The sequence below is a fragment of the Poecilia reticulata genome, linkage group LG21 (genome assembly GCF_000633615.1).
Source record: "Poecilia reticulata strain Guanapo linkage group LG21, Guppy_female_1.0+MT, whole genome shotgun sequence".
NCBI lineage: Eukaryota > Metazoa > Chordata > Actinopteri > Cyprinodontiformes > Poeciliidae > Poecilia > Poecilia reticulata.
Genome location: NC_024351.1, coordinates 15,808,259 through 15,834,807, shown reverse-complemented (window position 1 = coordinate 15,834,807; position 26,549 = coordinate 15,808,259). Strand labels below are relative to the sequence as shown.

General features: G+C 38.9%; 1 protein-coding gene across 1 annotated transcript in view; it reads right to left on the bottom strand.

Annotated features, from left to right (window-relative positions):
• Positions 1–25,358, bottom strand: part of syndig1l (synapse differentiation inducing 1-like) — a 38,258-nt gene extending 12,900 nt beyond the window's left edge. Inside the window, exons 1-2 of the mRNA XM_008398404.2 lie at positions 24,702–25,358; positions 15,590–16,254 (exon numbers count right to left, since the gene is read on the bottom strand). Of these exons, the coding sequence (XP_008396626.1) occupies positions 15,590–16,117 (528 nt within the window). The 5' untranslated portion in view covers positions 16,118–16,254; positions 24,702–25,358. The remainder of the gene's footprint in view (positions 1–15,589; positions 16,255–24,701) is intronic.
• Positions 25,359–26,549: the final 1,191 nt, after the last annotated feature.

Below are 26,549 nucleotides of genomic sequence, written 5' to 3'. Positions count from 1 at the left end.
GAATAATTTTCCTGTAGCTGCTAAAGAAAATCATACCTAACGCTTCTACAACCATATTTTACTCTAGATCTATTTGTCTGTCCCATCTCTCCTGTTAACAGATCCCCCCACCTGAGCTGTGGATCTCTGCAGCTCCTCCAGAATCACTATGTGCCTCCTGGCTGCCTCATTGAATAATGCTGTCTTTGTCAAGTTGGTCGGTGTAGGAGGGATAGCCATGTCCCTTTGGTATTTAAAATAATTTTCCTTATGCAGTTGATCACAATCGACTAGTCAATCTCTGTGCCAATAGAAGAAGATTGCAAAACTATCAAACTTTAGGTCATTAAAGGTTTCTTTTTTTCCCATTCAGCCAATCAGTTTGCTTAATGCTGAATCACTCTACTGTTTCCACATTTGTTCGTGATGCTTGAAGGTCTTGTGATGTTCAATTTGGGTCATGTTACTATCTTTTAAGAAAAGCTACAGAGATCGTCATTTAGCCAAAACTGGGATCTGCCAACCGCCTGGCAGCTTCAGCTGGCAGATGGTGTTCAGAAGAAGCTGAAAATCTACCACTTTTATTCAGAGTGGAAACAAGAGTTTTTATGCACTTAGGTCAAAGACGGACCAGTCTGCCTGCTTTGCTCCCAAGCAGGTGCGCTGATAAAAATGGCATCACAAGGCCCACCCAAAATCCAAAGGCTTTCCAACTAAACTCGCACTCCAGACCACAAAATGAGAGGAGAGAATGGCTGAGTTAAAGTCACCATTAAAGACGTTTATGATCATGTCTGCAAAAAAAAAACAAAAAAGAAAAACAACCTTTGCATGGATGGATGCTAAACGTTTGAGTGGGGAGTTCATTCGGAGGTGTTTAAGACTTCAGACAATATATAGTGACTATAAATATAGTCACGAAATTGGACATATTGATCTTTTTGAGCAGATACCTTTTTGAACAGCAGCTCTTGCAGCTGGAAAAGGTCAGAAATTGGAAATAATAATGAAATGATCAAAAAGGGACTGAAAAAAAGCTTGTGAAAGCCCTGAATTTGAATTATCATTATATAGATGAAGAGAGAAACACATCGCAGACAAATTAATGTTCTTTCAGTTGAATCTCTTCGTATTAGTGGCAGCACATAGCTGTAATATTTCCATTGCATTAAATGTTAAAAAGTTGCAAAAGAAGGATAATATTGAGAACACATTTGCTTCCAGCTGTAAAACTTGTTTCAAATAATTTAGCAGCGCATACCCACGGCCGTGCTGCGTGACTGATGATGGAGGATTAGATGGTGGGTGGCTGAAAAACCGTACCCTGGCCCTGCTCTCTCATGGTAGGGGCACATTTTGGATTAAGCTTCAAACACAAATGCAAAACAAAACCAAGCAATATTTGACGACAAACATGATTGAGCCAGCGAAAGCCCTCACATTGTCCTTCGCCCGCAGACAATATCTGACTCTGCTGTCAAGCTGCGCTCACAAATATGCTAAAAGCTGTGAAAACAGACTCCTGTTGTGGCGATCGATATATCTTAATTCTTTTTTAAAAGGAAAATGCGGAGGCCAAGAAGGTCGGATGAGCATAATGCAGCTCACATTGTGCATAATGTCACTCTGCAATAATGGCCTAAAGCAGATGCCACGGTGCAATCGCTGCAGAGCCAGACCAGCTTGGATAATGTGTGTTCAGATTTTTTTTGCTAACATTATAGGCACAGCCCCGTGGCTGTTTGGAGAATAAGACAAACAGCCTTCAAGAATATCATTAGCAAATGTTTGCCGAGGAAGAGAAGTTCAACTAGCAGAGGAAGTTAGTAAAGTAAGTGAAGAACCAGATTTGGCTCATTGTACGAGATGACTATAATCCAAACTTTTCAGACAGCTCACGAGCAATTTTTTTTAACCAATTATCTTCTGGGAACAAAGCAATTATCTTTAATTTTCACTCAAATAAATGTGACACATAATTTCAAATCAGTCTCTACAAACATACTGTAGTGTTTCGGGTCATGAACCTCCTCTGGGTTTACAGCAAAGAGGAGCTGTTTACACTTTTCCCGTATAACTTTTAATGAGCATCTGTGTGCTGCTTGCCAATCGGCCACCTCTACCAGAGTGTCCTAATGAGTATGAATTCAGACATTTATTCCAAACGGTGTGGTAAAAATATGAAATGTTGCCAACAAGTTGCAAACACATAATTGATAGATTCATCACTTAGCATAACCCGCTGAAGGGTTTGATTAATTTGAATATCAGGAAAGATTTGCACCAATAACCACAAAGTTTTCAAAATGTGGCCAGATATAAACAAGCAAAATGTCTGTACTTTATGCCAACTGTCGATTCAGCTTATGAGAGCTTTACTTTCAAAGTGAAATACTGTGGCCATTTGTATTCAGCAAGTCTACAATAACCTAAGTTCACCGTTAAGAGAGTCAATCTGCTGTATCGTCCTTGTGTTCAGTTTCACTTTGCTGAGTCAACCGCATACATTCTTGGGGATTTTATGTGGCTGATCAACAAAAATTGCAAGAATAAGCAAAGTGTGGCAAGCATTAGTATTTAGTCGCCCTGCATCAATATTTTATAGGAACACCTTTCATTGTAATTAGTTACAACTCTTTTGCAGTCTCAGATTTTCTTTTTAAAGTTTAGCTCTTCCCATCTTCCGATAAAGTCTACTCTCCTGTCCTTGCTGGAAGAAAATCTTCCTCAAAGCACCGTATTTTGTGGTGGGGGTGGTATTGGTTTGCTGCCAGACATTGTGTTCGACATGCAGGTCAAAAACTTTAATTTTGGTCTAATCTGACCAGAGCATTGTTGTCCATGTTAACTCTGTTCTCTTTGTTGCTTGTGGAAAACTAAAATGGCTTTCTCTTAACAGTTCTGTTCACTAGACACCATATTTGTGAAGTTCAATACATGTCTTGTCAGAAGATTCTCACACCTGAGCTGTTGCTATCTGCAGCTCCTCCAGAGTTAAAATGGCTGCTTGGGCAACTTCTCTGATAACTGTTTTTGACTTGTCCAGTCAGTCAGTTCAGGTCATGTCTCGGTAAGGTCTGCAGTTCTTCCTTACGTTTCAATTTTCTGATGAAGAAAATTGTCCACAATTCCCACAAGATCACTGCTCTGCCTGCTGAGTTCCTTGGTTGTTGTGATGCTGTTTGTTCACCAATGTTCTTAAAAAACAACAACTTTGAGGCCTTTAGAGAAACAATAGATTTATACTGACCATAAATTACACAGTTAATTGATTCCACTGGATTTCATTTAGATCATTTCATCAAAGTGAAATGATCTGAAAACATGAATGCCACAATTTTGATTTTAATCAATAAATTATGTTGAAACTCCTCCAGGGTTTCCCTCAGTGTATTATAAGCCTGGCGGGCCACCAGGCTTTACTTGTGCCCCCACCAGGCATAACATTATTAATTTTTATTCAGGTTACTTTTTATGATTGCCTTTTTTTTTTCTTTTTTTTTAAGAATTATAGTTGGTGCTTAGGTATTAATCTTACAGTCTTCCAAAAGTGCATAACTATATAATGATATTTTCAAGTTTCCTGTCAGGTTTAAACATTTTTTAACTCAAAAATATTGGCAGGAGGCTGGATGACTGCTGCAGCGCCCTGAGCACCGGGCTTTGCAAGTTTTCTGGGGGAAACCCCGGCCCCATGGCCTCCATCACTTTTCTTTCATTACCCAGCTAAACATTACTTTGTTTTGGTCCGTCACATAAAATCCCATACATTAACATTAACATAATAGAAAAGCAATGAGAAGCTATTTAAACCAGCGTTGCCTTTTCAACCTTCTTATTATGCAGGAGCCCAATGGTTGAGATTATACACTTATTAATTGTTATACTGTACAGCAGTACAAAGATAAAGTGTGCAGGGGCGGGGGAGGCTGGAAGCAGAAAGAAATCTCTACAGCCAAAGGCGATTCAATTAATTGGATGAATGCATAAGCAAAGTTAATGAGAAAAATTCAGATGCAAAGTCACATTTTCAGCATATTTGCGGGCATAAGACATGGGATGAATCACGCGAAATGACACAAATTATGCATATTATTCGACTTTTCCCTGTGGAGTCTGGCACTCGCTATGCCAACATCTATTAATAAGCTATTTACAGAAACAGCAGCTATTAGTGTCTATTCTTAATAGTCTCTTCCTTATTCTATTACTTTATTTGTGCAATAGATGGTCCGCGGTCACTCGGAATAAAAACGTTCATTGGTGCATCCATCCCAGCAGCTACAGCGACGCCACACCGGGAAAAACAGCATCAATCCACACCCACCGCATCCCAACGACACAGGAGAGGAGCAATCACCGCTGAGATCCACACTTTAAGGCCAAGTCACATCATCATGTTACAACATGATACACACATCAGGTTTTATATTAAAAACGTGACATGTATATGTATCATGCACTGCAAGCGTACCAGCACAAACCTGATAAAATGTCCACCGTCCTCAGGTGTTTCTCTCAGTCACAGAGTGCGTGGGCTCACGATAATAGCATCTCCGTCTGCGACGTAGTGCTGCTGTCTTCCCAAACATGCACAACAGTCACTGGAGCTCTGCTACCCACGATGATTAATGAAAAAAAGATGTTTTTTTTTCTTCTTTTCACTACCTTGTGGCCTCTCTTTGACAGGTGTGCAATTTGGGATCGGGTAATGAGGCATCAGCAGGAACCGGTACATGCTTAGCATTCATGTTGCGCTATTTGAATGTTTTAAAATGCAAAAGCAAATGTTGGGTTTGTAGAGGAAGCAAGCAGGTGGGATGTGAATACATACATTGACTTGAGTAATGTCTTTATGTTTACTTCAACTTGAGTACCATTATTTTTGAAATAACACAAATCTTGCTTGAGTACACTTACTCACTGCTCCTACTTTTGAACTTCCATGACTTCACTTCGTCAGCGTACAACAATTTATGTGTGACTGTAAAAGTGACTGCGCAAAATCAATTCCAAGTTTGCTGTAAAGATGCCACTTTTATTCGAAGCGACAACTGTGCTGTTACGCTAATTAAAACTGCAGCTAATTTAAAAAGTGAAATACAAACACATAGTGGGATTTAAGTACCTCTTTCAGTGGACATGAGAAGGGAATTCACATTATACTGGAAGTGCTAGTCAGTTTTGCACATGTGAAGGAGCCTGAATTGTTTTGTTTATTTCCTGGAGAAGAGGAAACAACTAAACCCATCTAAATCCAACAGAGCTCCTTTTAACCCGTAAGAAAGACTGTTTATATTCTCTACATATAATCATCCCTTCTAGGGCTGACTGTTATAAAAAAATAAATAAAAAATCACAACATTTTAGACACAGTTTTCACTCTATTTACATTTTAATACTCTGAACACCTTTTCAGGTGAGGATTAAATCTGGCATTTGATACTTCAAATTGGCACTATGGAGGATATTTTATTTCTTAATGTCTAATCGATGCTTATGGTAATATGATGGTGTCATTATTAAATTTCCTATGAGACCTATTGTATGTTATGGAGGCGTTTTTTGATTTTTCAAGGGGAAAAAAAAAAGTTTTCTTATTAGAATCATTTTCAGCTGTGGTGCAAGATTAAAGTACAGACATCTGTGTTAAAACCAAGCTCCCTGCAGGGAGATTGTACTTCAGTTCAATACTTCAGTTTTTTTTTTTTTTATTTACTGTGGAACAAACTCTTCAAGACGTCCTGTACCAAAGCTGAATACACGACTCTAACAAGTCCAACACTGCATATAAAGAATTTCTCAAGGCAGTAGCTGCAAACAAACTCATACAGATGATCTATGCTTCTGCCTTGGGTCAAAAGGAACATTTATCACGGTTGCTACTATCAGTCGATAATATCACACTCAGCAAAACCAAAGACACACTCACTGCAGTAATTATCGGCCTAATGGCTGGAACAGCAAAAAGAAAAGAAAAAAAAAATCACCCTACATGTTATTTTAATATTTCATTTCTAATGTTAGCTTGTCTACAGAAAGAAATAAATGGCATTTTTGTCTTAGATGTGTTATTTTTCTGTCTTTCCACCTCTTTATTTTTGGTGTATAAAGTGGATGAAGTTGCTGTAATAAAACGTCGCTGCAGCCCTAGCAATCACCCTCGTCTCCTGCTAATAACCGCAGACAGACAGTGACTGACTGTTTCTGCTTATACATTATGCAAACAGAACAATAAAGTGAATCATACTACAGAAAAGCTACGGTACTTCTTAGGTAGACCTGTGTAGTGTGGTTAATTATGAACCGACTTCCAGCTACATTAAGTGGCCACGTATTTGATACAAACCAGTCAGAAGCTACGTTATGACTACTGATGGACAAAGTGAAAAGTCTTAATCATTTCATCTTCATGAAAACTGTGAGATAGGTGAGATACATTGGTAGGAAGGGAGCATTGTGTTATGAAATAGAGATGCTGATTAATATAAATTGTCATTTCAAATCGCTTGATTGAAATGAAAAAAATTAAAGATAATCAGAATATATGTACAAGCATATAGGTTCATGATGATGACTTTCATTCAGAAGCCAGTGGAACATCTCAAATCTGAGATTATGTGCAGTATTTTATACTTTGTAGAAAATTTTTGTTCATTAAGCAGCAACTTTAAATCTCCTTGGTGTTTTTTTTTTGTTTGTTTTGTTTTTGCAAGATGCATGAAACTTCAGATTTACAGAGCATCTCCTCTTTGACGTATTTTGAAACATTTCTATCATTTGTTTTAACTAAAACAGTTCTCTAAAAGGCATAAAACTCTTTAGTTTTCAGGTTTGAAAATCAATTTCAGAGCTCAAATGACCCCCCCTGATTTTGCCGAGCTCTGTGAGAAAAGTCTGAGACTGTTAAAAGATTTTGCCGGAAAGTAAGACACTAGCTCACTCTGTGTGAGCCTTTTAAAGAGCGAACAATTGGCGTGCAGCGAACTAGAGAATGACAGCATTTTAAATTTAATGTAACCATAGGCAGCCACTTTCTCTCACATATAGATTAAATGGATAATGCTCGTAATCGACTCGGCCTCTATCTAGCGAACATTCTGCAGAGGGTAGCGGGATGTCACTGATATCTGTATAAAAAGCCAAACCCTCCATTAATCCGACACACAAGGCAATGATTTTAACCTTTTAGTGCTCATGGTGCAGAGCGACACCACAGCAAGGCTGAGTGGAAGCTGATTTTTACGTTCCACCTATGCATCACATGCTGAAATGACTCCGTGGATGTAAAAAGTACTGATGAAAGCAAATGTTATGCATTGAACTGATGCAACAGATGGGTGACAAGCAAATGTGGTTGGCTGAAGTATTCTCTTTGCATGCTGGTGGCAATTTTAAAAAGGCAAATTCTGACTGGGGAACAGTTTTGCTTAAATTGATAGTTTTAAAATGAGTGTCTGCGAAATGGTTAGATGGAGTTAATATCACATCTGCAGATAGAGTAGATAACTTTGCATTTTCATTTTGTACTAATTCGCATTCAGATTGAATGTAGCATCTATTCCACGAAGTGCCAACACTAATTTATACCGTCTCACAACACACCAGTCTGAAAGTCGTTGAAGCAGTTTAGCTGAACGATTCTTTGAAGCCATTTTCACATTTACAATGGACAATTAGTTCAAGAGAAAAAGGATTTGATTTGCACAGGAAATGAATGTTGGAGGCTGTGGGCAGCCAATCATCTTCCTACGGAAACACAAACTGAGAACTGAACACTCATAGAAAAGCAAGGTAAGGATACAATTACTTTTAGTTTATATGCCAGTTCACTATTGTATCAGGTAGTTAGTCTGACCTGATATGAAATATACTCAGAACCCATTGTTATACGTGAATCATCTACTACCTTAATTTTCTGTGTACATAACCAACAACTTTTGCAGAAGTACAACCACAAAAGACATGAAAACTATTTATGGTTCATGAATTGGTGTTTTGTGTAAACAGTAGTAATTTATTTGGGAACTGAGTTGTTTTATTGTGCAGAAGTCTGATTTGGTCTTGGAGCCCCAACAGATTAGCTATTAACCTTAGCCTCTGGGATTATTAATCTGGATTTTTACTAAAAGATTTTTAAAGATGAGTTTCATACTGTAGTAGGAGAACTCCACTTCCCTCTTCCTTTCAGGCTAAAACTTTTCCTGAATATGAAATTGTGTTTTATTTGCTTGGTTTTCACTGGTATTAGTACATATCCAGTATTGCTACAACAGTCATTATCTAATATAAGATACAAAACTTAAGAGCTTTAGTTCACTTTTCTGGAAAGATGCACATCTCTATGGAAAAGACTATTTCTTCCACTAAAGCAATCTTCAGCACAAAGCACACAAACTACCCAAGTCACCTTTCATTCGCTTTTCTCACTCAAATCTCTGACAGGCTAGACCTTCATGTACCGTCCCTTAAGATATGGCTGTCAATAAAACTGTCATCTGCAGATTTGTCTCGCTGTTCTTACAGCGTCTCAGCATTTTCAGAAGCCAAAAGAATTACACAAATTGAAATACAACCACACTGACCCGAAACAACCAAACTGACTCAGTAAAAAAAGAAACTAGTATAAACTTGTTTAAATTTGTCTGTGATGTAATTTGAAAACTGCATAAATAGAAGCTGATATTACTTGAATCTGTCATTATTCACAACAATTGCAGACACACACAAAAAAACAAATACGATCCTGGCTTAATCATGTTACGACGATAAACTATGAGCAAGTTTTCACTCTCCCTTTTATCTGACATGAATATTACTTGTAAAATATCACACTCTTTTCAATGAAATGCTTCTTGGATCTTGGAAGTGAACAGGCCGGCTGATGTATTCATAATATATGGTCAGTTAGTGACGTGAAATTGGTTTTAGGAGGGAACCTGGTTGATTGACCTGCAGGAAGCGAGACCTTTTTCACACCACTTTGCATCTTGAGCTGAGGCAAATAAGGACAGGGATGATGGGATGATGGCTAGTCTGTGTTCTTTATATAGCCAGCAGATGTCTTAGTGTGGACACCAACACCATCTGCTGCTCTCTCATGTTTTTTTATTTTTATTTCCCCAACTGTGGACAAAAGGCTGCGCATTTTACCAGATGAGACTTGAAAACATAGTTTACCGTTGACTTTTCAAGGAAAAATGCACTCATTGGCGTAACTAACTGCTTGCTCAATGAAGAAACACCTTTCTTTTTTTTTCTCTTTTTTGCAGATCTGTGCACAGCTTATCCACAAACACGGCTTCATTTTACCCCACTGAGTCCAAGTTTAGAGCCGGCAATACGCATAACACTTCAAATCTAGATCTAGCAGCTTTCACAACTGTGCACAACTTAATAGGTACATACTGTACACACGAACGCGCACGAGCACGCACATATCTCTTTATCACTGCAGTTTTAAACAGTGCTGCTGAAATCAAACTCAAACTCAGGATGTTTGCATGTTTTTGAACCATTTTGGCTGCATTGCACATTCATCATATTCCAACGAGAGCCGGGGATTGCCGTTTCCATGAAGGTGATTTACTCAAAGTACAATATTTAGTACTTTTCAGCACATCGTCCGCATAAAAAGCAGCTCATTCCTGTTAGAGCCTTGCACAAATGAATACACAACACAACTCGTAGCTGCACGCTCTCCTTCTTCCCACACTGTGTTGTTGTGCTAAGTACTTGTCAGGTAAACAGCATCCATTAACCTGCCTGTTATCCATTTCTAATATAAGATTCATGATACAAAGTGCATTTTTTTCAGGAATGCAATGTGCACAACAGTTGTTTTTATATGGAATGGGGAGCTGCGTTGCCTAAATATGTAAATATATGTATTTGTCTCCCAGAACCTTATACCATTGGTTTTTGTTTCTCTGCTGATTTTTGTTGGTCTGCAATTAAGCAGAAACATTACACAGTTCTAACCACAACTATATATTGTTTCGCAAAATCTTTATTTCAACGAGCACTTAGGAAAAAATATTCTTGTGGGATGTTTCATTCACTCTCTAATAGGGCTGTAGTGATACAATAATCTCACGATACGATACACGATATTCTGCTCACGATACGATATATATTGCAATATTCAGCAAACGATATAATTCAATACACTTTTGCGATTTTCTCAAAGATTTTAGAGGGACAGAGTGATTTTGGTGACATTTTGTGACTGTTATAGAGTTGGATTGAATTAATTTAACTGAAAACTGATTAAAAGCACCAACTACACAATACCTGGCTCTGGTTGGACATGGACACAGACTTAAAAGTTGACAGCTGGACAAAATGAATCAAGGAAGTGGTGAGAAAACATGTTTCTTTTAATTGAAATAGTAAAAACCGTAGCTAACATTCATTTGTAAAGTAAATAAAGTGCACCAAGTACCCTGCTCTGAACAGTTTGATACCTTTTTAACCTTGACACTTAACATCTGAAGGAATCACTCTAAGCCTGATGAACGACTTGCTCTCCCGGCGAAGCAAGCAGTAAGTGAGCAAGATGACAGTTGGATGTTACGATACTTGCGGATGAATATCAATTTTTTTCAAGGAAAGAAAATATCGATATATATCGCAAAATCGATATTATTACACATCCCTACTCTCTAAAGACAAAAATAACTATATTAATTGATTGTAGAGGGAATTTTTCTATGAAAAGACAAATATTGTTCTTGTTGCTTATCCATACCTGTATATTTAAAGAACTTACACATATACTAAATATGAAAAGTATACCTGTGCTATTAAAAGGTCAGTTACTGCTTTATGTATTTCAGCATGCTTTTTTTTAAGGTGCTGCTTCCAGTGTATTTCTCAGCATGCTGCAACATGGCTAATGTACTAAAGCAGTTATTTACCCACTGTGCAACAATGCCACTGCAACACTGACAGCATTTCAGAATCCACTGCAACATGTTTTGGCAGTACACATCTTTTGTGTGATCTCCTTTCAATGACCCACAGAAATAACAATCCTATAAGGAATCTAACCAAGTAAATGCCACGTCCTTGCTTCAGAGAAGCAGGCGCTAAACAAAGAAGCGTTTTTTTCTTTTTCTTTTTTTTTTCCATGCATAGTTGGCCAAATGTCCTCATGCTCTCACCTGCCAATGCACACTGAGGCTACAGCGTGATGGAGACAGATGGCGGTTCATTTGGCTGACCTCCTGTGCTTATTGTACATTTGTTAAAGCACAGGCTGATGAAAAGAAGCAGGTAATATTACCTTGGTAGTCTGGCATGGAGACCTTGAAGCCCTAGGTTTGCTGAATTCTGAAGACAAAAAAATAATTGTACTGGTAATGCTCTTCAAGAAGTGTGAAACAATGGCCATACATCTTAAAAAATAGCTTTGCTCTGAAAAATTTCAGGAAAGTCTCCAAGTGTTCCTGTTATCAAGTATTCAACCGAATAGGGCTAGTAAAAAAAATAGATAAATATAAATATATATACTAGTCTATAAAGACTAGTTGACAAATATTAAAGTTAAATAAAAAAAGAAATTAGAAAAATATCCAAACAAAATCTGAAAATTCACCTGTAAACAAAACTGAGTTATATTCTTCAAAAAGCCAATAAATAAAATATTTACACAATTTTTTTTACAAAAGTTTAACATCTTAACGCTTAAACATGCTAATTTTAGTACATATGTATATTTGTATATATTTTGAATTTATTCATCATTTATAAACTTTATTTCTGTAGTTCTTTTACTGTCTCAAAAAGAGGTCATGATGAAATGTTTGAATAAAAAGGTATTGTGAAGTTTGGAAATAATCAATTCCAACATCAACAGAAGTTTATCATGATATATTATTAAAACAATATTCCTTTTCCCCTTTACCGATTCTCCCTCTGGACTTTTGCTAATTTATTTAGGCACTTTGATTTCATTTACTTTAGTCTCTGTCTTTTGATAGTAAAATTGAAGAAGACTTAATTTCACTAGAGCCTGTTTCCCTTTAATTCTTTTAGCTATTTATTTTTTTGTGATAAACTGAAAACAACAGCTGTTAGTTACAGATAAGACAAAGCAAGACTTCAAATCAGATTTCTAGTTATAAAGTGGTGTGTTCACCAATGTTAGTTTACAGTGCAACTCTTAACGAGACTCTCATTCAGTTCTAGGGTTTTGTGTATTGTGCATATGGACAAATTGAAAAAAGCTGTGTGTGTGTCAATGACCAAGCATACCTCATGATTAATTGAGTTTGCAGGCATTCGATTCTGCACAGGTCTCTACACAGAATTTCAATAATGTTGAAGTCTGAAGTTTGACTTTGTGTGAATGCCTTTTGTTTTTCCAGTCGTAGCTGTTCTGTTTGAAATCATTGACCTGTTAATGACCCAGTTTCAGTTTAGCCATAATGCACATGGCTCTCTGCATGGCTAAACATCAGAGTCATGCACCTTCAAAGCTGTGTGCACAATCTTTCTATATCTAAAATATATCTTTTTATTTTGTTTACATATATATCAGGTTTCAACTGTACATGGTTTATAAGCTGCAATTATGTGTAATGATAGGCTAATAATTTCAATGTTGAGGCCCATTAAGTGCCTCAGACAAACTCATCATTTACACGATGAGTAAAGCAAAAATATTAAAAACATATAGACCTTGGTTACAGCAAGAAGTGGCTGAGACACCTGGCAAAAAGAGAAAGGTATTCATTCACCTATTTTAATATCCTAAAACGGAAGCCTTTCTCCACAAGGACAAACATTAAATTTACTCCAACTGCCAGAAGGAGAAGGCAAAATGTCTACAATAAAGATTTAATCAAACTGATAACATGGCCATTCACCAGGCAGAACAATGTTTCTTGTACGATGCCTTCAGAAAAATCAACAAAAAACAAAATAAAAAAATACAAAAAGAATCAAGGGGAATATTGAAATGGCGAATGAATTCCTGGGAGGAAACTGTCTGCAAATATGAAGTTGAGAATATAGATTCATGGCGAAAACATTGGTAACACTTTATTTGAAGGGGGGTGAATTAGACTGTCATGACATTGTCTTAAACATGACATAACATCTGTCATGAACATGAATAAGCCTTCATGAGTATTTATGACTGTTGTCATAAAGTGTCATTCGGTAAATTATGACACTTTTAATACGAAGTTGACATTATTCAAAATGTCTTTGTTATGACAGCTTGACATTAACCAAGAAATCATTACTGTTTATACTTTACCTTTAATAACATAAAGTTACCTAATTTTTAAAGTGCAATCAATAATACTTTTATAACAAATTTATATCAGTAATGATTTCTTGGTTAATGTCAAGTTGTCATAACAACATTTTGAATAATGTCAACTTTGTATGAAAGTGTCATAATTAACCGAATGACGCTTTATGACAACAGTCATAAATATTCATGAAGGCTTATTCATGTTCATGACATGTGTTTATGACAGTGTCATGTCAGTCTTATTCACCGCCCTTCAAATAAAGTGTTATCAAAACATTTTTTGCTAAATCTCAACCACAGTGCATGTCAGCAGACAGGCTTTCTAATCTCAGATCTTTGATGTTGTCAGACTGTGGGCAGGAGAGCTAGAAACAACTTGGAAGTGTCATTTGTTTCCTGCTGGGCTTCTACGTAATGACTCCCAATGTTTACTTCACTCTTTACATCTCAAAGTAGCCTGTTGATGCGCCTCAAAGAGAATGTGTGCGAAAAGAATAACGGCAATAAAACAATGTCAATGAGATTCCACAGATCAAACGTGACGTTTACATCTAAATTCACGAGTTTCAAAGAAATTGGAGAAGTGGAGGAAATTCCAAAATCAAGAAATTATTTCCTCATTTGCGTCTATATATCAAAGCCAGTTGAAGAGTGCTTTCTTTCCCCAGAGACTATTTCATGTCTACATGGTAAATTTGCCTGATGTTTGTCTTAATTATCCAGTAGCCACCTGTGTGCAGTGTCCACCACAGGACACCAATCGGCTCCCAACTCCCTTTTCTGCTTGTCGGGTTCGTTAAATCCTTTTGAGTATTTTTTTTGCAATTGGTTGTGCTGGTGGAGTGTGAAAATGCTGCAGCTAATTTTGTGCCAAGTACCCAATATTTCTGTTCAAGGAAGCCCTGTGATTTCATAATATCTAGCGATTGAGTTACCAATATTGGGAACTGACTGCGAGGTCAGTGCATCAAAAGAGATTTACTCTCGGTAAAATGTCAGTCTCACAAAAAACCTGAATATAAAAGCACGTGCGCCACAGAAATACAAGCGTTTTCTCTCATTTTCTGTCCTGACATGTACCTGACCATGGCTGGATGCTGTGTGGTGAGTGCTTAAAAAGGACTCTAAGTGCAGGACAAAAAAAACAAACAAACAAAAAAAACTGCATCTCAAAGTCAGAAAGATGTAACACGCTTCTGTTGATCTGCTTTATGTCAAGCTTTCAGCCAATAATTTATTAGAAAGAGCTAAAATGCCATTTCAGTGAGTGAGTATCTTTATTGTCTACGATATTTTCAAGGAGTCAACAAGAGACTGAAACAAACTTTGACTAAGCAAAAGAAAGTGACCAAAGATCCTGTTTAAGACAGGTGCTTTGCTAAGTTGTTATATACAGAAACACAAGTTTAAGCATTTCACTTAGGAGTCTGTTTATGGGTGTGTGGCTTGAATTCGTGGGTCAAAGTTCGGTGTAAGATTAGATCTAACCGAATGCTATCCTGAACTGAAAATGATTGGACCCAAAAATGGACATTTAAAAAAAAATTTAAAAGCAATGCTTTGTAAAAATATCTCTGAGGATAACTTTGAAGCAGTTCAGCAAAGTCAATGCACCTTAGATAAGAACAGTTTATGGATATGTGGCGTCACACTCAGCATGTTGGAGTAAATATGGATGCAACACAAGCTGGCATGTGAGTATCAAAAAAAAGATAAATCTGATTTGAACCAACAAAACAATGACTTTCATCTAGTCTGCCACTCTTACTCCGTCTTTGTCTGCATTTCATGTAGCGTCATATTTAAGTGACGTAAAATGCGAACATCTAGACTGAGTGGGCTTCAGAACACATCAGCAGCATCTGCAGTTCACAACCATTCATCATGGCGGCCAGTGGTCTAATTTGAAAAATAAATCTGATTTGTACGGTTCAGGCTAAGCAAAGGATCATTCGAGCAAAATAGTTGGATTTGAGCCACTTTTGGTTTAAGTGTGAACAAAACCTATACGTGCCCCCAAGAGGTCAAATATTGATTAGATGAATTAATCAGAAAGTAAGTCAGAGTATGTCACATTCAGCAGATCCAAATATCAGCTTGCAGGATTTTCCTCAAACTTTCCTTCAGTTCTTCACTTTTAGACCCCGGTAAAATGCATTTCTTAGATCGTCAGCATATATGGAAACGTCGGATATGATGGGACAGAAGCAAGGAGCAAAATGAATTAATTGCTTTACATGCACAGCTTTTTTCAGATGCGGATAAGCTGACACATTACAGCGGTTAGTAGGAGTGCGTTTGAATATTTTTGACAAAATCACGCCGCCTTCGATCTGCTCTTACCTCATACTCCACATATTCCTCCTCCTCTACCTCGTAAGAAACGGTCTGAATCTTGACATGCTCGCCGTCGTCGAGCAACTTGGACTGAGGGTCCTCTGCGCTGGGCGTGTCCCCTCCCGCGGTGCTGGACACCTCTTTTGCCTTCTTCTCGGTAAAGGTGGTCTCACAGCACTCGCTTTTGTATTCCTTAGCCTTGATGCTTCCGCTGTCCTCCTTGTACAAGATGAAGTTAGGCCTGTAGAAAGCCTCCACCGCCAGATGCAGAGAGGTGGCGTCCAGAAACTGCTGCGACTTCACCTTCCCATTGGTGCTGTAACTTCCTCCACTGACTACATTCCCATTATTTACCTTTCCTCCTCCTTCACCGCCCTCACCTCCACCTGGGCCTCCTCCACCTCCTCCTCCAGCAAAGTAGTTAATAATGTTTTCTTGGTATTGGTTATTGGGGAATTCTCCTCCGTAACCATTGACCATGTGCTTACTGTTTTTGTCCAGCAATGGGTTCTGCAGTTCGCTGAGGTTCTCCATTGGAAGTGGGATCAAAATGCGAGAGAACGAACGTTCTCGGCAGCCGGACAGAGACAGAAGAGTTGTAGGGAGGAACAGGCTCCTTAGTGGTGGGTGTTAATGCCGGTAGACATTAATGGCATTAAGCACTCTGAGATCTGTAGAGGCAACAAACACAGACAGAGATGAGAGCTTTTACCTTCAGCAGAATTTTATTTGACATCTACTGGCAGGTAACATTTACTCCAACACATGCTCGCATCAGATCAAAGTTAACAGCCGGGGCTCTCTCAGCATCAGCAGCAGCAGCAGCAACTTTTACAGCCTTCTGCTTGTCGAGAACTGGATGGCGCAGATGAATCCATTAGGCCTAATTTGCATCCTCGCTCAAGTCACATTAGAAAACATTCACAGGCGAAAGAGCAGAAACATCAGTAATATGGCGAACTACAAAGGTCTTCATATCCAGTGAGCATTTCCATATTTCAGTCCGTTACAGCCACAAATGCTAGTGTGTTTCACTTGAATTTTATGCGACAGGTATAATTGAAAGTGAAAAAGATATTTTTTTTCTGTTTTTTTTTCTTTCACAAATGAAAACCTGAAGGTGTGGCCTATATATTGTATTTACTTCCTTTTCCTTTAATGAGTATAAATTAAATCCACTGCCATCAAGTGCCTTCGTACATCTACAAGTCTTTTGGGGTGTTTCTCTGCAGGCTTTGCACATAAAGACACCAACACTTTTGCCGAAATAGCTCAGGCACAGCCAGACAGAATGACACGTCAATTTTCAGGTCTTGCTACAAGTCAAAATTGGATTTAGGTCTGGCTTTGCCTGGGTTGGTCTAACACATGACCACACTTTGATCTAAGGAAAAAATAAATAAAATATTGTGGCTCTGGCTGTATGTTTATGGTTGCCATTCTGCTTGAAGGTCAATCTCCAGGCCTTTACCTCCTCCAACAGTTTTCCTTTAGGACCGTTTTGTATTTCATCTCTACTTATCTTTCTATGAACTAGAATGCAAAGAAAAGCATCATGATGTTGCCACACTATGTTTTACCTGAGGGGAATGTGTCCTTTGGAGAGCTTTCAACGTCTCCACAACTATTTACCGGGCTTGTCTGGTGCATTCCTTAGCCTTCATGACGTTTGTTCTTAGAACAATTGTTTTAATGCTCAGGTTGAATTACACAAAGGTGTGCTTTAATAACACACCAGGTGTCTTCTGAAGGCAATTGGTTGAGCTCAATTTTATGTAAGTGTATCCAAAAAAAGGGAAGAATCTCAACTAATCGAGAAAAGGTTTTTTATATCGCTCTTTTCCACTGTGTATGTAGTTTTTGTGAGCAGATCAGATTATTATTGTCAAATGTGCAATCAGTATCACCGTCTGATGTGTCAGTGGATGCCTCCTACATAGCTTTTGCTCACAGGGAAGCTATTATTCCCATTTCTCCTAATCAGTGTCTGATAGTTCTGCTTAAACAAGTATGACATCTTTAGAACATAAGTTTATAATTGGTTTGAGATTGGCGAAGGTACTCATTTTCATTGTTTATTAATTTTTCTCTAAATGTCTGGCACTCGATTTATTTCTTTTTGATATATTTCTCAGTTTATCAAAATATAATTGCGATAGCTATTTGGAGAAAATATTGCAGCGGTTCCCCTTAAATATATAGTAGACGTGAATAACCCTAAAAATAAAACTTTTAATGTCATGCGTAAGTGTGAGCCTTATGCCAGTCAGCATGTTTTTCAGAGCACAGGAAAGAAGAAAAAAAAATGTGCTGGATTGACTCAGAAGTGCTCACTAGCCATCTTCCATCTGTAGCACTATGCACCTGCTCTGGAAAGGCATCCAAAAGCATCCAGGCTCAAATGTAATTTTTTTTTTCATCCTACTCGTTTTCCCACAATCCCAGGTTTTCTTCTCACCCCTTGACCTTGCTCTGAATAATTTCTAGGTTGCATGAGATTTCCAGACATAGATTATTCACCTTGATTCCTGATACCAGTCATATATGGCTGAATTACCAAATGTTTTAAAGGTAATGCAGAAAACAACAAGACTAGGAACAACAGGAAAAGGCCTTCAGTTGATGAGATAAATACAATGGAGGGCTCAGTGATTAACAGCTTGTGTAGTTATCTTGATTTATAGGTTATTTATAGTGAATAAAAAAGTAGCAGATTCACTCGCATAATTTTCTCTATTTTCCATAGTCTCTTTAAGTCAGAACCGTCTCTTTCATCTCTGTCACTGCATTTCAATATGTTTTCCATAAATGAATTGCAAAAAATGATTATGTAAATGTGTCCTATCTCTGCACAATTTCAAACTGACATTGAAAGTCTGTTCGTACGAACTGTTCTTTGATGAAGTTTTCTAATCAATTATGTGTGCTGCATTCAAGTTCAATATGTATTTTGCAATTTATGAGCATTACCAGTTTCTCTGATACTCTAAAGAAAGGCAACTCAGTCATTTGTCATAGAAAAATATATATACATTAGACATAAAAAAACACACAATAATCCTAAGCCTTAAAAATAGCATATATATATATATATATATATATATGTAAATATTGGTACAGAGTCACTGGTCTGGACCACCAAGTTGTTCTTGTAGCGTTACATCCTTCTGTAATGGTTTTTCCAAGCACATTATCAAGACAACTATGGGTTGATGCTCATAAATGCCTGGAAATCTATGCAAGAGAAGCAACCGCTCCCATATTTTAATGTTGGTGTGCAAACTTTTGTTTTTGCTCCCCCGTTTTTTGATTCAAAGAAATACGATCACTTCCTATACTCTAACAAACGTACAAGGTTTCCAGCAACTCCCATTGTGCACCATAAAATAAGAAAAACAAATACAGCAGAAAACCTCTTACAGCATCGCAGATGTTGTTTGCAGGCGGACTCTGACCAATCTGTAAAAGTGCGAGTAACATAACAATCTCACCATATATAGAAACTTAGTTTTAGAACTAAATCTAGCCGTAAACTCATTAAATGGGTTTATTAATCAGTAAATACTTGACAAGGTGAAAGGATAAAGCAGAATGTACAAGGTTTTGTAGTTTGAACCTCCTCTGGAACAAAAGGAGTGTGTCCTCAACCTCTTCACTGCCAGCCACATACAGGATGCTTCACATCTCACCAGAACTATTTAGTTTACTCCATCTATTGTTTTTCTTGAGCAGTAACATCCATCCATTCATTGTCTACACCCACTTAACCATGCAGGGTCACAAGGTGGCCGGTTCCTATCTCCGCCGGTCATTGGGCGGAAAACAGGATACGCCCTGGTCAGCCAGCCATGCAGATACAGTTCTGAAGGTGTTGACCCGTGCGGTTTCAATACAAATGCACACTCCATGTTGTAGCTAATTATTTGTAGACAAAAAACAACTTTGTATCCTTTTCATTTTACAGCAATTACACGCTGCATTGTGTTGATCTATCACATTAAGTTCCAATTAAAAACACTGAGGTTTGTGGCCTCCTTGCCTTCTTTGCTTTAATGACTTGTTATACGCTACAAATTCCTCTCTTTGCTTCCCCATTTTTCTTCAAAGGTAGATTTTTTTCCTCCCTCTCTTCTCTTTTCCAAAAACACATTAATAAATCAACATCCCCCAGACTCCCAGACATCCTAAAACTCTAGAAGCACTGGACAGCTAACAATGTTTTCAGTGTTCCTCCCTGCTGGTCTTCCTGTGCCTCAATGTGCTGAGAATACGATTTTGGTTAGACCATGCGTGGCCCCAGGGCTCATATGTGCAAGTGAATCTTAAATTTTAAGAATGAAACTAATAGCACATTGTTCAGTGGATGAGCAGGTGTTTACATTACTTTATGCTCTTGATGCAATATTTATGTAAGCATATGGGTCTCCTTGGCCTAAACATAGACCACGTTGTGGTGTGTGCATCCCGACATATAAATTATTGATACTGTAGGCCATTGCTGTCCATTGTATCCTTTAGATTGAGTTTTTTTTGTTTATATTGTGTTATTTTTGTACATTGTGTTTGCTAAATACTTCAGTTAAAGTGCATTTTATTAGCAGCTGTAAATCACCTCCGTATTAGAATAAAGCAACTGCTCTGATTACCATAACACCATAACATGTCTGCAACACTGTAAATAAAATCAGCTTCTGCTAAAATTACCACACCGTTTACATTTTATAAGAGAAACAAACTGTTGGCACGGATTTAAAGTCATAACACAGGATTTTAAAGGTTTTCAGTTATCAACCCTATTTTTTCTTGGGTTTGGGGGTTGATGCAGGGCCTATCGTGGCAGACATTTTCCCTTTGTGCTGTGTAAGACAAGTGCCTGATCTTCGGTACATTTAGTTTTGGAGGAAATAGGCAGAATGTTTCAGAAGCATTTGGTGAGTGGTCGGCCAGGTCGGGAAGGTTTGGTGTAAATATAATACTCTTAGGAACAGTGTTTTAAAAAAAGACATTGCATTTTTTCTTTGCTCTGACATAGACACTGAAATTAATTCCCAAAGGTGTTTGCCTTGACTATTCCCAGTTAATTTATTTTCTTGCAGAAGAAATCATCAGAATGTTTCCAGTGATGATTGAATGTATTTAAAGCATCAGTTTTGGTTAACAAGGCTTCAAGTTGCCACTGTTAGGCAACTTGGCAAACGAAGTTTGCCTTGCATGCCATAATATCCGGTCTTGAAAAACTAATTTGGTTCAGTGAGAACCAAAGAAGCTTCACCATCATATGTATTATTTTTCTCATTTTTACTGTATTAAAACAACACTTGACTAGCTTTGAGCAGCAAGTCTGGCAAGCAGCCACCTGCAGGTTGGCTACCTGAGCAGACCGTCCAAATAATTAACCAGCCAGTAAATACCCAGACACCCACAGTGCACAATAAGCACTTTTTAAACTACTACATTTAATGTGTACATATGCTAGATTTTTGCATTAGTCTATGTATATAACTCAAAACATTACATAAATGTCGTACACAAAATTACAACTGCAATAATTAATATGCTGTGCCCTTTCAGCAGCACTATGAAGAATTTGTTTTATTTTCCTAATGAACTGTGTAATGTATGCTTTCGATTTAATATTTATATGCAATCCCATAAAATCCTAGTTTCTAATATACAGTCCATGCTTAGTGGGGACAACAAACAATCCTGATTTGGTGCGTCTGCTTAAACTTTAAAAGCAAATAAGCCGAGTCGCTCTGACTCGGTTTTGAGAGCAAGACGATGCGGTTGTCATGCAAGTAACAGGAAAAAGTGTTCTGCTTCATACTTTGCCGCTATAATATCTGTAAGACTAATACTCCAAATAAATGCTTTAAGCTGACAGTGGACTACTTTCATGTCATTACTCTGGGACGCACGCAGGAATCTTTATGGTTTTGCCATGCTACTTAATTTGTTGAGGCTGTGTTGGTGGTTCAAGTTGGGCACTTTTTCTTTCCCTCCAAATGGGAATTAAAGAGTGAATAAGCTATTTTAGTGCAGGCTGAAAAATGTAGGACACCTTACAATCAGACAGCATGAAAGTCATAGAGGTAAAGAATTCTAATTTATATATGCAGGCATGTTTCATTTGGAAACATTGATAACATGTGGCTGTGAGTGACTATACATCTGTATGTGAGATGTTTAGTGCGTTTTTTTGTTGTTTTTTTTGGGCAAAGAAGGAGCAACAAATAGATGCAGGGAGAGGGTGAGGTGGGGGGGAATCGAGAGGGAGATCACAATTATATGTGATTCTCTGGTTGAGTGCATTTGGGCATATTGGCAGACAGCAGAGGCGGCGAGGAATAAAGAGCTGGGAGGTGCGGCTGAAAGCGAATGAGGCAGAGAAGCCGTTGTTGCAAGGAAAACAATTCGGCATGACTAAGATGGCCTTAGCGCAGGGCCTGGGTGCTGCAGTGCAACTGCATGAGACAGAGGTGCCCAGAGGGGTCCGGCAAAGGGGTCCAAAGATTAGCGATCAGCCTGTAAGCAACAAGGTGTGAATAGGGTAAGATTAGGACCGTGGCAGCGCCAACATCCGAGTGCCGCAACACAATTAGACTCCAAGTCAGCATAGCCTGCTTCCCTTTCTCAGTCTGCTGCCAATCACGCTCTAACCTCTGACCCTGGAGAAACGGAAAGCGGGTATTATCAACAAGGCCTAGAGGCGAGCGTCAGCGAGAGGCGGCAGAATACCAATGCGCCTTATCTGTCTAATGTGTTTACTAGTACGTCGCATCCACAGTTTCGCTGCCACATGTGGAGAGCTGCTTGCCGGGGACCACAACAACAGCTCCATCGCTAAATGTAATTTCATTTTAGGAGCAGTATGTGGCATTGAATGTGCACAAGAAGGATGACGACACGCACTTATTTATGGCCACAAATTGGGATGATGCACAAGGTTGAAATGCTGAAACATCGGCATTGGCACATCATTGGTGATCCCTTCACGCCGCCTCAGCAGAGGAAAACCCACAGATTGATCCGGGGACAAACCAAAATGATTATACGAGTAATGGGCTTAACTCATGTTGACTGATCCTTTTACGATCTATTACCATCAAAGGAGACTGTGCATAAAATGTAATCCACTTCAGATTAATCGGATGTCTATTTCCGCACGAACAGCCACAGATGAGGTCATGACTATCTGCTGAGCTCACGGACATAAAACTATTCATACATTTCACGGAACAGCCACAGCCCCCTCTCTGGAGTCCCTGTGCCCAGTTGCACTCTTGCCACCGTGCTTTATGATGTTCACACACCTGTGAGAGGACGCGAGGTGTTCCTTGATGTGTAAATCTGCCGTCTCTGTCGTGGGTGCTTGAATAATTCAGCGGGAAAGGTGTCGCACTTCTGCATAGTTTGTTCTCTGTTGTTTGCTGTCGGCGAGGCAGAGTGTGTCTGAGTTGTCTTCATTGCCTATTGATCGCAGACTTTAGGAGAGGAGGACAAGAGGCCAGCGCTTAGACTGGGTTATTTTGAGTGCTGGATGGACGGATGGGTATAGATTGAACGCTTATTGTCTTGTTTACTCATGCAACTCAGATTCGGGGGACAGAAATCACTGCAGGCGCTCAGGGGACAAGATTCCCATTTGGAGACAAAAATGATAAATCTCACCAATGTCAGTCCTTAAATATTAATAGTGAGAACTAGTCATGTGTAGTGCTCAGTGCATGCCAACAGTGTTAGTTTCTCCCACGAACTGAAATCCTCTGAAGCCTGTTATCCTTCTTATTTGTGCATTTTTTCCCATCCACTCAACTTTCATTTAATGTGGTCACATAAAATCTAAATTATTCGCACCATCTGTTAGACGTAGATTTGGTATTATGTTTTCATTCAGACAAAAAGTTTGTTTCTTATAGAAAATGAAACAGGCATCTCTCAAAAGATAAGAGAAAACAAGGAATCGATTTTTGAAAAAAAAATTGCATTTATTATTTTATTTTGTAAAAAATGGCATTTCTAAAAATAATTTACACCTTTCTCTGTAATAACCCCAATTTTCAGCCCCCTCCTCAGTTTATCCATTGGATTCACGTCAGTATGTAATGGGACAATTCAAACCTGTGGCTATTGAAACAGAGGCTCTGTACACTTTTCATACTTTTTCCTTCCACTAAGCTTTCCACAAATACGCTTTGACGCAGCAATCTGGGAACAGCCAGCTTTTCAAAGCAGTGATTTTTGGTGGCTTACCTTCTTTGAGGACAGCATCAAAGACTGTGTAGACATGAACATAAAGCCTTTCCAACAAAATATTTTTATTGATCTTATGGAACATTCAAATAATCTCAGAAACAAAAAAAAAACTGTGTTTATTAGCTGAAAACACTAATGACTAAAATTGCTTAAAACATAAACGTTTGAATTATATCACTTTATGGATCCACAAAATAGTTGTACTTTTTCAATTAGAGTATAAAACATATAAAACGCACATGCTTTAAGGGGAGATAACGTACTCGTTCACACACACACACACACACACACACACACACACACACACACACACACACACACACACACACACACACACACACACACACACACACACACANACACACACACACACACACACACACACACACACACACACACACACACAAACCCCCACAGCGGTCTTTGTTTCTTTTCCACCCTTTGATTTCTTCATTAAGGAAAAATGAATCCTTTAACACTGTTTGTCCAAGCAAGTGCTTTTACTCCAACCTCTACTCGATCTTAAAAAGACATATCCTGATAATACAGGACAGAAGTTGAGTCGCTGAAAAAAAAAACAGAGTAGGATTTTAGCTTCAGCAGTCCGCAAGTGGGGGGGGGGGACTGTGTGAGTTCTTCATCAACATCCTCCTCCATCGCAAGGGACCCAGTGCAATGCGACAGATATGGCCCCTTAATGAAATTAATTACTTGGGGATGAACATGAGAAGGCAAAACTGCGCGTAAAGGCAGCGCGCTTTCTTCACATAAAGACACGCGCGATCAAATAAAAGCGCACCTCTCTACACGCGTTAATTGCGAAAGAGATTCGAAAACTGTGACGGGAGGATAAAATCCCTACCTTTGGGTCCCGGCGGCTCCAGATGTTGTCATGAAGACGGAAACACTCGCTTGTTTTTGCCCGTGCATTATGGCAGCGGAGCTGGCGTTGTCCTCCACAGAAAGAGACATTTCTCAGACTTTCTCATTTAAAGAAAATAGCCCATCACTCCGGGCGAAACCGCTCTTCCGACTTCAGGTGCGGGGTGGGGTGGGGTGGGGTGGGGGGAGAGAAGAAAGAAAGAGCGCCTTCAACGAAGATGAGGTGCTCTCCCCCACAGTAAACCCGACCTCTCACTAGATATCGGTCTCTTCTGAAACTTAGAACAAGCCTCGGAACGAAAAAAAAAAAGAGGGAGAGGGAGACACGACTGATGGTGCGTGGAGGTTTAGAGAGAGATGAGGAGTGGAAGTGCGCGCGAGGCGAGCGGGAAACAAAGCGCGTCCACCCCCAGTCAGCCAGAGATTACTATAACCGAATTTACTATTACCTATTGGTCATCAGCAAGCCATCTGCAATCTAAAGATCTGCTAAAAAAAAACAACAACCTGCTGACTGCTCGAAATCAATGCAATCCACCGCTGCGGGAAAGCAAGCAGACTGGGATGAAATAAGGAAGAAACGTCCAAGCCAATCTAAGTTCATTAAAGTGACAGGTGATCAGAGTCGTGATCGGACTGGACTGTCATCTCTCCGTGGAAGAGCTTCAGGGCAGACAGCGGGCACCTTTTAAACACAGCTGCAGCAATTAGATAGAGAATGGATGGACGTGAGCAGGCAGCTCTGTGTTTTTGTTCTGATTTCATTAGTTTAAATGTGCGAATCCAATGACCTCAATCACGTTTTTATTATTAGTAGTAGTAGTAGTAGTATTATTTTAGAAATAAGACAATAAATCTACTTGGTGAAAGACCGTGAAAATAATTTCTTATTAAATAATGTTTGATTTCTGTTTCTTGGGAACACCTTGGTGCCATAAGTAAAGCCCTGATTCTTTATTGCATGTAGGTTCAACAAGGTGTCAAAAACACCTCGTCCAAAGTTTGGCCTTTGTTGACATGAGAGTTTCACACAGTTGATGCAGATTTGTCTGCTGAAAATCAAATTATTTTGATTACTTGTACTCTGTCATGTACAAGATGCCAGTTTAAGATGATTTTAGGTTTGTGACATGGTTTTTTCTGTTGGTGGTCAAAAAAAAGGGCAGACAGCGCCATGGTCAGTAATGCAGTTCGATGCTCAGTTTGAACTCCAGATAAACACAGACGTCAGTCGTCTTGAGGGTTGGCTTGTACTATCATCACATCGCTGCTGCTTTGAGTTGAAAGTAGTCAGCTGAGGTGATTCTGACATCTGATCAAAATGCTTCCAAGTCTTGTCCCTTCAAAGGTTTTCCAGGTGCCCCATTGTGAGGATACTCCAGCCAGTGCCGACCCAGAACTTGCTAGATAGATTCTACATCCTGGGATTGTCTTTGGCTACTCTTGAAGTCAAGTCAAATCTGAGGTTTATCCTTGCAGTAAAAAGGTGTGAATCCTGGCTGGAGCTTTTCCAGGTGCGTTCCCTTAAGCTCCTTCTCCATGGGCGTGGCTTTACCCTCCCCAGCCAGCCCCATGTACATTTATCTCCATTTCCAGGTACTGTGCAGTTCTTCCCTGTTTTCTGGAGCCACCTCAGGGGTGGTACAAGCTGGACCCAGTCTGCTCTGGGAAATTGTATGGCTCCATTCATTGTTTGGCCCATGGATTTATAGCAATAGCAACATCTCAAAAAGATTTTCTCTCTGCAACAAGACTGTAGTAGTTGGCATCATGACAAGCTGCAAATCAATAATCTCATGGTCGAACTTTGAGGTCCAAACCTTTTCAC